This window comes from Bubalus bubalis, chromosome 9, assembly GCF_019923935.1.
Source record: "Bubalus bubalis isolate 160015118507 breed Murrah chromosome 9, NDDB_SH_1, whole genome shotgun sequence".
NCBI lineage: Eukaryota > Metazoa > Chordata > Mammalia > Artiodactyla > Bovidae > Bubalus > Bubalus bubalis.
In genome coordinates, this window is record NC_059165.1 from 87,046,833 (window position 1) to 87,060,965 (window position 14,133).

Consider the following 14,133-nt stretch of genomic DNA (forward strand, 5'->3'; position numbering starts at 1 on the left):
TCATCCTGCTTACTTAACTTATATGCAGAGTACATCATGAGAAGTGCTGGGCTGGATGAAGCACAAGCTGAAATCAGGATTGCTGGGAGAAATATCAATAACCTCAAATATGCAGATGACACCACCCTTATGGCAGAAAGCGAAGAAGAACTAAAGAGCCTCTTGATGAAAGTGAAAGAACAGAGTAAAAAAGTTGGCTTAAAACTCAACTTTCAGAAAACCAAGATCATGGCATCTGGTCCCATCACTTCATGGCAAATGGACGGGGAATAGTGGCAACAGTGGGAGAGTTTATCTTTTTGAGCTCCAAAATCACTGCAGATGGTGACTGCAGCCATGAAATTAAAAGACTCTCGCTCCTTGGAAGAAAAACTCAGACCAACGTAGACAGCATATTAAAAAGCAGAGATGTTACTTTACCAACAAAGGTCCACCTAGTCAAAGCTATGGTTTTTCCAGTAGTCATGTATAGATGTGAGATTTGGATGATAAAAAGCCTGAGTGCTGAAGAATTGATGCTTTTGTACTGTGGTGTTGGAGAAGACTCTTGAGAGTCCCTTGGACTGCAAGGAGATCCAATCTGTCCATCCTAAAGGAAATCAGTTCTGAATATTCATTGGAAGGACTGATGCTGAAGCTGAAACTCCAATGCTTTGGCTACCTGATGCACAGAACTGACTCATTGGAGAAGACCTTGATGCTGGGAAAGATTGAAGATGGGAGGAGAAGGGATTGACAGAGGATGAGATGGTTGGATGGCATCACTGATGCAATGGACATCAATTTGAGTAGGCTTTGGTAGTTGGTGCTGGACAGGGGAGCCTGGCATGTTGCAGTCCATGGGGTCGCAGAGAGTCGGACACAACTGAGTGACTGAACTGAGAGTAGCTTATGTATAGGCACGTTCTGAGAGTATGAAGTCTTAGTTCTTAATGTTTTCTTTGAAAAAAAAAATTATTAAAAATAAAAGAGGATATAATATATGAAGATTTGGATGGTGCTTCTCCCTGTGTGTGTTCGGATGGGTCCTTAACTTCTGCATCTTTATTGACACGAGGTAACTGAAGGTCTGTTCAAGGACTGATATTATTAGACTCTAATTGTTTTGGTTCGTCCAGGATATACTTTTTTGCTGCTGTCTCATCCTTTAATAGATTTTATGCAATTTTGCATAATATAAACTTGGAATAGTATTATATACAATATTTTTGTCTCACTGTATGTACAAAATTTTTAATAGACAGCCCAAATTAACTCTTTACCTGTTAAAGAATTCCAAAATTCCAAAGATGGCTGATTAAGTAATATGTATACTTCATTTATGATATTCCATGTGACATCATTGCTTAGGCTGGTAAACCAGTAAAGCTGTCATTGGTCATCAGGATTCATGTGAATTACAAAAGTTTTGAATTGGTTGAGATTTCCAAGAGTACATAATCATGCATAAAATGTGAATACCATGTACATTGTTTTATAGAATATATTTAATACCATACATGGTTTGCAAACAGTGAACTTATTCATTCAGCAGTGTACCCAAACTATTTAAGATGCTGGTACACAAAAGTGAACCAATAGGTGCAATATTTTCCTTCATGAAGCATGCAAATTGATGTCACAAAGTGACATTTAAGTAAATATGTAACAATCTGTTGTTTTCAGCTTTAAAAATAAATTCTATTGAGAGAAATTTAATTGAACAGAAGTATGCCCAAGCAAACATTCTGATATGTCACAAAGACAGACTAGGAACTTTTAGGAGGAAGAAAATGATCTTTGACTCAGATGTACCTGAATAAATTTGCTATTTAAAAAATAAGAGAACTTAGGCATTCAGTGAAACACTTGGTAAATTCCAAGTGAAAGCAGACTTGTGTTTCACCCATGACTGACCCCTGTTCCTCTACTACTTATTGTCTATAAATTCAGTTTTGTTTTTTTTTTTTTAATTTTTTTTTTTAAATTTTATTTTATTTTTAAACTTTACATAACTGTATTAGATTTGCCAAATATCAAAATGAATCCGCCACAGGTTTACATTTAAGTAACTATGTATGCATGGGTTTGGAATGTGTCTGTTGCATCTCTGTAGTATGTTCTTTTCTCTATAGTTAAGGTCTCTTATGCAAATCATTTTCCCCCATGTATCAGAGAGATGTGTGACAGTTTTAAACAGTAAGAGAGTGTTTCCCTCCTAAAATAGTTATTGTATGAAAAATAGTATTCCTAGCACCTACACTCTATGTATTCCATTTCTAATAATGTAATAATATTTTGTTAGTGCTTATTTGTATGACAGAGGGTTAAAATGGAAGCCTTGACTGAAACTCTTTATCAAGGCAGATCTTGCCTCAGAGAGAAACTGGCTGTGAGTCAACATCTCCTAGATCCAAAATGAGAGGAGTGCAGGATTTCAGCTCCTGCCTGAGCGAGTGACAGAGTCTTCAAGGAGATTTACTGGACAGAGCTCTGCAGTGTCTTCTGGTCCCCCACCTTCTAAGGGGTGCTTCTCCCTTCACCTTGGGCTAAGAAAGGGAAGATTTAAGGAGACTACTCCGAGGGCATGAAATGAGTCCCCTGAAAATTAGAGAGTAAACTACTGTCTAAAAGATGCCTGAGAAATCAAAGTTGAATACAGATGAAAGAGAGGTGGGTGCTATGGGGTACACCCGTGCTCCTAAAGTTTGTTGGGGTTTCCCAAGGTGAATCTTAAATAATTTTCACTGAAGGCTGGATTCTCCAGGAAGCAGACAATAGGATGGAGTTAGTGCAAAAGGATTTATTGCAAAGTTAACACATGTGGAAAGAAAAGCAAAGGGGCAGGATTGATTGATTGAACCAGGAAAGTCATCCGTCAGCCGTGCAGACCTGATGCAGACCTGATGAAGTCTCAGCCAGCCCAGTAGGAGGAGCTCTGAGCAGAGCGTACTTGAGAAGCATCTCACATTGGATGGAAATGGCCAGGCCCTTGTATCAGAGCCTTGTTCAGTCATACACTGGGCACCACCCTGAGAAAATGCTGCCCTTGGCTTAAAAGCTGAGGCAGACCCAGGTGAAGCTGACAGCTGGATGCCAATCATGCTCCTCATACTCAGGCTTCCAGTGCTTTCTTGGAGAGGAATCTGAATGGGGCATCTTCATTTGTAAAAATCCCTAGTATTTCCCTTTATAGTCATAAAGTCCTCCATGTACTTTTAGTCATGAAAGTCTCATTTAAGTAATTAAATTTTATCAGTCTAGTGTAATAATTCAGAATTCTGAATTTTCTTCCAAGTTTCTCTTTTTCTTCCAACTCCAGCATGTTTTTGACCACACTATTTCCTTCTTTTGCTTTTTAAACTCATCTTCCTCCCACTTGCCAGAGGTAGTTTCTCACCCTTTAAGTTTAAACACAGAAGGAGAGATGCTGGTGGAAAGACGAAATACTGTGAGGGTCTCTCTGACCAATAGATGCACAATTACTGATTCTTTTCTCATGAAACTATTGTGTGATAAATGGAACTTTATTGAATGATGAAAGTATTAGATACTTTTGATGTGCTTTCACTAATCATAATACCTACCACTGATTTGGCAGACACTCAAACATTCTACTAAGCACTTTATTTATAACCCTGTTGAATGTTAACCCTTATATTAATCCTTATATATGAGAACCAAAGCCAGCTGGTAAATGGAGGAGCTGGAATCTGAGGATCCCACAGTTCTTATTCATAGGCTACCCAAATTAGGGTAGAGTTGTTTATTTTATATTTCCTTTTTTATTTTTAGTGCAATAAAACCCTTGGTTTGATAATACTTATCAATTACTGCTCTTACTCTTAGTAAAATCAAGTGAGTAAATACAATTAACTATATCAGAACAGAAAGACTTCCTCGCTGGCTCAGTAGTAAAGAACCTGCCTGCCCACACAAGAGACACAGGTTCAGTCCCTGATACAGGGAGATCCCCTGGACAAGGAAATGTCAACCTATTCCCATATTCTTCCCTAGGAAGCCCTATGGACAGAGGAGCCTGGCAGGCAGGCTACAGTCCACGGGCCCGCAAAGAGTCAGATATGACTTAGTGACAGAACAACAACAATATCAGAACAGATTCATGAAGTTCTACTTGCAATTCTCTGCATCTTTGGAAGACAGCTTTAAATGGAAAGATGTGGGTTTTGGCCTTAGGAAAATACATTTTAGTAAGTTTCAGAAAGAGTGAATTTTTAGGGAAGATGTTGTTGAGGAGAGTAACATATCAAATTCAACTAAATCTTGCCTTTGGCTGTTGCTTAATTGTGTCTAAAGTCTCCAGATTCTTGTTTGCAAATTGCTTTGGTGTTTACCACTTGAAATAAAATTTACATTAATTGTGGCTAGTTCTACTTTTTCTTATGTTAGAATAATGCGGAAGTCAAGATTTGTGGGGGTTGCTATTATTGTTTACAAAGAACATAAATGAAATGGAAGCACATTTTACTTTCTTTTACAATGAGTATTCTGATGAGTTTTAGCTTTTAATCTTGAATGATTCTCCTATGGGAGACTCTAGCATTATTAATTTCAAGTTATTCAGAATTCATCTCTTCCATATTTATAAGAAGAACAGCTTTATATTTTTTTAAAAGAACGGTTCATTTCCCCAAATAGAAATCTGAGCACTGACAATTTTAGCAACATTTCATTATAAGCATTTGTCACTATTCTCATCTTTGACATTTAATTGGTTTTCTTTCAAAACAAGAAAGGATCCATTCCACAGATATTTATGGCACAGGCACAGATCTAGGGGCTGTGACTGAACTTTGAACAAAACAGACAAAGCTATTCACTGCACAGAACTCATATTTATAAAAACGAGATAAATAATTTTTAAAAAAGAAAAATATTTAGCATACCTCATGGTAGTAAGTGCTATGGTGAAAAAATGAAGCAAGAAGTCAGAGCAGAGAGTGCTGATGGGTGGGAGTGGACCTTGTGTTGTAAGATTAAATCAGAAAGTGGTCACTAAAAAATAACATTTGAATAAAGACTGAGTAGAGGTTAGAAAGCAAGTCAGACAAATACGTAGAAGATGAACATCACAGGCAGGGAGAAGAGCAAGTGCAAAGGCCTTGAAACAGGAACTTCCTTGGTGTATTAAAGGAGGAGAAGGGAGGTCAATAAGGCTAGTATGGTGTGGACAGAGGAATGGACCAAAAAGATGGTAAGAAACAGGGACATGGTGGAGAAGGTCTTCTAAGTTGTCTTAGGAACTAGGACTTTTATGATGAGTGAGATGAGAATGCATAGAAGCATTTTGATCACAGGAGTGATAGTGTTGACTTCCATTTCAACATGTATTGCAAATATATCAAAACAAAGGAAGAAGCAGCGAGATTATGTAGGAGGCGGTGGAAGCAATCCAAATGAGAGATGATAGTGACCTGAACCAAACTTAGTAATGGAGGAGAGAGGGAGAAGAGGCACTTTTCTGGATATGTTTTGAAGATTGAGCCAGTGGGATTTCCTAATGGACTGACAGCAAAACAAACAGAGGAATCAGCCTGCCTTCAGGATCTTCCAAATGGGGACTTCCCTGGTGGTCCAGTGGTTAAGATTCCACGCTTCCAATGCAAGGGACATGGGTTCCATCCCTGGTCAGGAAACTAAGCTCCTATATGCCACTTGGTGCAGCCAAGAGATTTTTAAGAAGATAAAAGATTTTAAAAATAAAAAAAGATGAGTATCACAATATGTGAATATCTGTGATCCAGTCATAATCGTGTCTACATTTGGTGTTGGACACTCCACGGTATTAGGTATTGCTAGACAAGGGAGAGAAAAACAAATTAAATTGGCTATAATACATAAAACAGTGTGAGGCTTATAGATGATCTCAGGCTATACACAACACTGAGAAAATGCTCAGTGAAGAGAAACGAGTGATATGTCACATAGTCCACAAGATATAGGAAGCAGAAAATGAACTGAGGTCAGTAGCAATGAGTAAAGAACAGTGTGTGAAGGGGGTGGTCAGTTCTGTTCATGAAAAGTCTGTTAGAGCCGATCTTCACTTTGAAAACAGCGGCTTCTTGCTAAATTACTTTCTTTTAAAATTAAAATGGCATCTTGAAATCTCTGCAGCTATTTGATAGCACAGTGAAATTAAGAATGAGGTATGTAGTTGATCAAAATAGTGGCCCGTGCAGCATAATTCTAGAGCACCTTGCCAAGTCTGATCATTCATTCAGTACTGCTTTACAAGCACTTCATTCACATCCTGGTGTCAGGCATGGTTGTCTTGAATTTAAAAGTCCTAGATGCTTAAAATGTTCTAAGTCACTTTGCTCGACCCTGAGTGAAGAACATTGGCTTGATTCCAGATGCACTGCTGGTCTTAACAAAAAGGTGGAAGGTGGATTTAGCTTCTGAATATTATCCTGTACTCTGCTGTACCCTGACAATAATTCATACTCACTTCTCTTACGCTGTTTCCAGGACACTGTGAAGAATTAATTAGGCAATGCTCATGAAGCGTGCACTCCTTAGGGACTGTACTCAGCAAAACTGTAGCAGTCCCCTTCCCATCAGTTCAGTTCAGTTCAGTCACTCAGTCGTGTCCGACTCTTTGCGACCCCATGAATTGCAGCATGCCAGGCCTCCCTGTCCATCACAAACTCCCGGAATTCACCCAAACTCATGTCCATCAATCAGTGATGCCATCCAGCCATCTCATCCTCTATTGTCCCCTTCTCCTTCTACCCCCAATCCCTCCCAGCATCAGAGTCTTTTCCAATGAGTCAGCTCTTCACATGAGGTGGCCAAAGTACTGGAGTTTCAACTTTAGCATCACTCCTTCCAAAGAACACCTAGGACTGATCTCCTTCAGAAAGGACTGGTTGGATCTCCTTGCAGTCCAAGGGACTCTCAAGAGTCTTCTCCAACAGCACAGTTCAAAAACATCAATTCTTCGGCACTCAGCCTTCTTCACAGTCCAACTCTCACATCCATACATGACCACAGGAAAAACCATAGCCTTAACTAGACGGACCTTTGTTGGCAAAGTAATGTCTCTGCTTTTGAATATTCTATCTAGGTTAGTCATAACTTTCCTTCCAAGGAGCAAGCGTCTTTTAATTCCATGGCTGCAGTCACCATCTGCAGTAATTTTGGAGCCCAAAAAGATAAAGTCTGACACTGTTTCCACTGTTTCCCCATCTATTTCCCATGAAGTGATGGGACCATGATTATCCTGGGGTTATTCATTACCTCACATAGTTATACACTTTTTTCTTGTGATGAAAATTTTTTAAGATACACTCTCTTAGCTACTCTCATATATACAATACAGTATTAACTATAGTCACAATGCTATATTTATATCCACAGAACTTATAGCTATAAGTTTGTACCTTTTGACTCCCTTCACCCCCCCTTCTCCCACCACCTACCCTGTGCCCCTGGCAACCAATCTGTTCTCTCATTCTATGAGGTGTTTTTTGACTGTTGTTTTGTAGATTCCACATGTAAATGAGATCATAAAGCATTTGTCTTTGTGTAACTTATTTCACTTAGCATAATGCCCACTAGAAGTGGATATTCCTCAAAGTGGCCAGCACAGTACTGGGTTCATTCATAGGGGGCAGAAGAGTGTGTCCCAGAGTCTGATCACTTGGAAGAAATAACCATCTCCTTGGGATGTTAGCTACTCAGCTATTTGAATCCTCCCTTCACCTAAAAGTAGTCATCTGTTCAAGTATAGAGAAAAGAGTGTAGATTGGTTTTTAATCCCAGGGTCATTAGTATCGGTAATGAGATACTTATTTTTAGAATCACTTAGCCTCTTGACCCTTAATTTGTTGTACTATTTGACTCTTAAGGAATGGCTGTGAGAGGGTGGTAAGCAAGATAAATATTATTAACCTGAACTTGATCTTTCATTAGCCCCTGTGATATGCAATGCTGCTGAATTCAAAAGATACCTGTTTTGATAGGTTAATTTCTGCAGCAGAGGGAGTTCCTGAAATTTACATTTCCTTTTTTATTTAACTCTCTGTAAGAAATGACTTTAAATACTTCTGCCTAGCAAAATGGAAGACTATTCACATGCTGTAATTATCCTTTCCTTTCTGTCCCCAGATCATTTGTCCTGGAAAAGGATTCAGTTAGAGTGAAAAGGACCCCTCTTTATGTTTATCTCCTTGCTGCTGCTGCTGCTGCTTAGTCTCTTAAGTCGTGTCGCAGCCCACCAGGCTCCTCTGTCCCTGGGATTCTCCAGGCAAGAACACTGGAGTGGGTTGCCACTTCCTTCTCCAATGCATGAAAGTGATAAGTAAAAGTGAAGTCGCTCAGTTCTGTCCGACTCTTCGTGACCCCATGGACTGTAGCCTACCAGGCTCCTCCATCCATGGGATTTTCTAGGCAAGAGTACTGGAGTGGGGTGCCATTTCCTTCTCCTTTATCTGCTTGAGAAGTTATAAATCAATATTGTTCTGTTACCTTCTCATATTACAGCTGATTGTTATTAAACTTGAAAATACACTTTAACTTACAAAGTGACTGTGCTATTTTTGGTCATAATTATAACTTTATATTGAAAAGGTTTTATAAACTTTCTCTGAAATATGATGATAAATTTGTATGAAGAGTAAGTAATGTAGAGATTTTGCATGCATAGATTCATACCCTGCATGCAGAGATTGGGAAAGAATGAAGTACCTCAAAGCCTTAGTGATACTGTGAGGCAGCTAATTCAGTTGAGGGATTCTCTACCTTCCTCTGCACAGAGCATTGTTTGACTATTTTTGTCCTTTTGCCAAATGGTATTTCCCTCTACATCTGCAACAGAAGACAGTGAATGTTCTGTGGCCTGGATAAAAAATGTTTATCTGCACCTCACTATACAATATGTGAACCATTATTGTGGTTAAGAGTGAATGCCTGGTTTTAAGTAGAGTTATAACAGAAGTCATTAGGAAAGAAGAAGCAAACTTAGTTACAAGATTATCTTTACTTCCCAGGCTCTTTTCCTTTTCCACCTATGGTAATTAAATTTACTTGAAATTAAATTTTACTTGAAAAACAAGAAACAGCATAACATTAATGCCCAAATTAGGAGGTTTCTATAGTGGAATGGTTCCTCAGAATCTATTACAGATGGAAGAAAAAAACTGAAATATTTTCCAGATTTTCAAAATGAGAAAAATGTCATGAAGATGTTATAACTAAAATTTCTTATAATATCTTCATGACATTTTTCTGATTTTGATTTATCTCTAATTAAAGATACACCAAGAGCAAGGTGGCAATTGTGTGGTAGATTCCCTTTCTAAAGACAGCAGAGTGATTTAAAAGAACAGTATCTACCAGGATAGAATTCCAGCAACAGGATAATTCATAGAATGAAAATAGATGATGAGATAGAAAGTGTGTGTGTGTGTGTGTGTGTGTGTGTGCACGAGTGCCTACGTTAGGCAGGAAGTGGTGGAGCAGGAAAGACAGCTTTGTGATTATTTCGTTGTATTCCTAAAGTTACTTGACTGAATGCTAAAGCATTTTATAAGACTTTAATATTCCGGAATTTTGTTATAGTCATTGTCTAGGATTTAGAATTCCTCCCTGTGGCATAAACAGTTTTCTTTCAGTTCAGTTCAGTCGCTCAGTCGTGTCCAACTCTTTGCGACCCCATGAATCGCAGCACGCCAGGCCTCCCCGTCCATCACCAACTCCCGGAGTTCACCCAAACTCATGTCCATCGAGTCGGTGATGCCATCCAGCCATCTCGTCCTCTGTCGTCCCCTTCTCCTCCTGCCCCCAATCCCTCCCAGCATCAGGGTCTTTTCCAATGAGTCAACTCTTCGCATGAGGGGGCCAAAGTATTGGAGTTTCAGCTTTAGCATCATTCCTTCCAAAGAACACCCAGGACTGATCTCCTTTAGAAAGGACTGGTTGGATCTCCTTGCAGTCCAACCTACATACAAATTGTGGCAAAGGGATTTGTCCTGTAAGAACTTTACTGCTGCCCTTTTCTCTTTGTGATATTTGATTTTCCAGCACTCCATTTTGAAATAGTCTGAATATTAGTCTAAGTAGTTCAAATTTTAACACTGACACTATGGATTTAGGGAGGTTGACTTAGGTGAAATTAATCTATTTCTTCCATGAGGAAAGTGAAGAGTGTGGCTGTAAACATTTTGAACCTGGGTCCAGAGTTTTGTGATCTGTTGAACGCATCACTGATTGCTGAGAATCTAGATGCTTGGAAGCTTGGGTGCATGAGCGCTAATTGAGGCCATTGGGTGTCTTTCCATTAAATTTGAGATAAAGTTGCTTTCAAAATAAATTGAATTTTCAACCACTAATCAGTGACCATTTTCATGGAAACGTGGAGTAATTGTCTTGCGTTTAGAGTGTACTGTGAGCAATCAAGTCTCAGGGGAAGCTTTCTTTATCCAGATGTCAGCGTTAGATTGTCATCAGACATCCAGGGTACCAATTTCCATATCTTGTGACAAGATAGTCATTCTAAAATTTGCTCCCTCAAATTATTCAGACGTGTAATGATATGTATTTGAGACAGTGAAAAGGCTCCAACTATCCAAACTGCTTTTCTTTGCCCATATTTGATTTTGAGGTGGTGGGGAGGTCTCAGACTAGCAGGGAATTTACTCAGTAGTCTATGATGAATTCTCTATGGGTCTTACATTTTCAGCATTATATTATGAAATGCTGTAAATCATAACATGCAGCTATGATGTGAAAATTAGAAAGGCAAAGAATTTGAGACTTCATGGGCACTCAAAATGAGGAAATGAATAGGTTTCAGAAAAATGGATTCTTCACATCAAACACCTAAATGAACAGTTTTCAGCCTAAGTTGACACAGTATTTCTTGAAGAAAGAGAAAAAGTGGCTCTTTCAAGGCTCCTTTTAAACTTCCTCAGTGTGTATACCGTACAGATCATTTTGGGAGGCCAACTTATGATTAAATATACTAAGTCTGTTTGTTTTCAGAAGAAAAAATAATATTTAGTAAGATCAAGCAGAAAAAAAAAAGTTTGGGTATTTCTTTAACAGAAGCAAATTCATATTGATGAGTAGATGTGATGGCTAAGGAAGACCTGTTTGTCTCCACTCTTGGGCTACAGCTCACATCTTCACCTATCCGTCAGTGAACCCATCCGGAAGCTGCTGCAAGGGCTGGCTGCTAACAGCTCAAACCGTCTGCTTCTCTGGGAATTGCTGTTGGCAGAACAGGAATTATCTCACCCTTGAAGGAGGCATCCGTTTTCAGCCAATGATGGACTGGTAAAAGGCTATAGAAGGAGGCCGCCGTACTTCAAGGTGGAATACACTCTGATGTGTGGGTGGCATCCATTTTTCTCCAAGCATTCACAGTGCAGCTGGACTCGGCTTGAGACCACATCCAGCTTAACCTCTTCTGCTCTAACTGCTTCCCTCATTCCCATTCATCCAAGGGTGCTCCCTCAGTAGACCTGTGCCCCTGAGCCTGCCCCTGGGCAACCCAATCCAAGACAAAGGTGAATGCTGCGTTTCATCACCTCTACTCTTAATTGTTGGTATCAAATGTAAGAGACACCAGAAGTGATGCACAAGCTGTCGGTTGCCTAGCTCCAGTCATCATACTAAACTAACAATGATCAAAATAATGAGTGTTTTCTGATAAGTATGTTCTTTTTTTTTTTTTTAATTTTATTTTATTTTTAAACTTTACATAACTGTATTAGTTTTGCAAGATGAGGCTCAGAGAAAGAGAAAGGCACAGATAGTGACTTTAAGATACTGATGTATAGGTCATTACATTTCCATTTTTGACATTTTAAAAGATTTGCTTATTTTGAAAGTCATAAAGCTGTATTTTAACATAGTTATAAGTAAGCAGTACAGAGACAGAGATTAAATGGATAACCATTGCATTCCAAAATTCAGAGAATGTAAAAGTATTTCTTACATCTTTTATCCATGCCTGTGTCTTTCTAAATTATAAATTAGAAAGACTGCAAAACGGGGACCCTGATAGAAGTGATAAAACCTTTCTAAGAAATTTTAAGGAAGGCTGGCATTAAGATTCATGAATATCCTGTTACCAGATATCATTACTACCTTCTAGATTTTAATTTGCATATGAATTTATTGAAGCATAGCATTTAACTAATATGCATTTCCCCCCAGACAGTAATTATTCAGGCAAATCTTTAATTAGATCAAGGGAAAATAAATATTCATATACCCTAACTTTGAATTATTTGCACCTTCTATTACAATTTTTAAATGATAAATGCCCATCATGCTATCAATTCCTTTCTGTCTACTGACTTTAACAAGCCAAGCGCATCATTTTGTTCCATCAGCATCTTGTACATATAAGACAGGGTTTCAATATTTATTTGTTTTTTGTTGATATATTGTGTTTATGTTCTAAGTTTGATAAAAGTGCTCAATAAAACTGTGTTTTTAATTTTTCTAAATAACAGTGAAATCAATCTGTTGAGGTGAAATCAATCACTTTCTTCTCATGTAGGGACATGTTTATAGTGGTTACAGTTAGCAGGACTGTTATTATGGGGTAAAGTGGTACCCTGATGTTTTTAATCTTCCTCGCTCCTCATGTAGCAAATAAACATTAATTCCTTATTTTGTTTCTTGTGTGAAAAGCCCTCGAGCAGTTTGTGCTTGTTTTAATGGCACATATTATCTAACTCTCATTAGTAGAGATACAGGAATGTATTTAGAAAAGGAGTTTAAATTTCTGGTTCCTCAGCAAGCTTATGAGAATAACTTACAAAATTCTACCCTCAAGAACTGCAGCACCAAATTGGAATATAGAGACTTAAGTAACTGACCTCAGGTAGTTATCCTCAAACCTGAAACCCATCGAGAGCTATAACTGACCTAGTTAGCAAGCTGAAATGTTTCCCTTAATCTTGATACAAATTTTAGGTTAACAAGCAGCCCTCTTGTTTTCAAGAGTACCTCTCCTAACTAGATCAGAAAGGCTAAAGTCTTCCGTGTCAGAAATTAACTTTTATTTATTTATTTTTTTAGTTAGTTTGGTTTTTGTTTTGTTTGCTTTACTAAACTGTAATTTTATTTATTGTTAAATGTCTAGATAATGTTAATTGTTCAAATAGGGAGGACTCATCTATTTTCTTGTCTTATAGTCTATAAAATGGCAACCCACTCCAGTATTCTTGCCTGGAGAATCCCATGGATGGCTGAGCCTGGTGGGCTACCGTCTATGGGGTCACAAAGAGTCAGACGCGACTGAGTGACTTCACTTCACTTTCACTTTCTATAGTCTATAATACCAAGTGATTGATTCACCAGATCTTTTCCTGAGGATAAATTTTGATGAAGAGAGAAGGGATCAAAGGGCTTCAATGAGGGCCCAGCTGGTAAAGAATCTCCCTGCAATGCAGGAGACACAGGAGACATGGGTGTTGTTCCTGGGTCAGGAAGATCCCCTGGAGGAGGGCATGGCAACCCACTCCAGTATTCTTGGCTGGAAAATCCCATGGACAAAGAAGCCTGACGGGCTACACGCCAGAGGGTTGCAAAGAGTGGGACACAACTGAGAGACTAACACTTTCACTTTTCAAGGAATCAAAAGGAGATTTTACGTGGATTTGGAAGTCTGGGATGGGGAAAACCCAGAAATTGGAGATAGGTAGCAAAGTTATTTGAGATATTTCCCATTTCACAGCCTTCCCTACATAGGTCTGTTTGCATTGTCTGTTTGGCGGACAGGAAGAATGCGTATGCTTTCTCTGAGTCAAACTGTTAGAGCGTTAGCCATCTATCATCTTAAATGAAGGGTGCTGACTCTATGGTTATCTTTTGCAGTACTACTGCAGAGTGTTTTGCCTTCTAATTTGAAAATAAGTCACATATAACACAGATTATCCATTTGTTGCATTTGATATAACGTAGCAGAATCAGTTTAAGAAATCATTGGAAAATAACTGAAGTATGCACACGTTTTTACAATGTTTATGACTGTGCTAAAGATCATGGGACAAGAGCAGCCTTTAAAACATCTTTCAAGACAAATATTGGCTTCTGAATTTAATTACAATTTAGTTCTAGATTCAGGATCAGTGTATTTTTGCAGTGAAAACCATTTCGCCATGCAAGGCTTCTTTT

At 38.5% G+C, this 14,133-nt stretch overlaps 1 protein-coding gene across 2 annotated transcripts in view; it reads left to right on the forward strand.

Annotated features, from left to right (window-relative positions):
- CHSY3 (chondroitin sulfate synthase 3) overlaps positions 1 to 14,133 on the forward strand; it is a 289,499-nt gene that overhangs the window by 119,551 nt on the left and 155,815 nt on the right. The window contains exon 3 of one of the 2 annotated variants that reach the window (XM_044947849.1): positions 11,118 to 12,469. The exons of the other annotated variant lie outside the window; for it this stretch is intronic. Within the exon in view, the coding sequence (XP_044803784.1) occupies positions 11,118 to 11,144 (27 nt within the window). The 3' untranslated portion in view covers positions 11,145 to 12,469. Of the gene's footprint in view, positions 1 to 11,117; positions 12,470 to 14,133 lie in introns of those variants that run through there. 2 annotated transcript variants of the gene reach the window in all.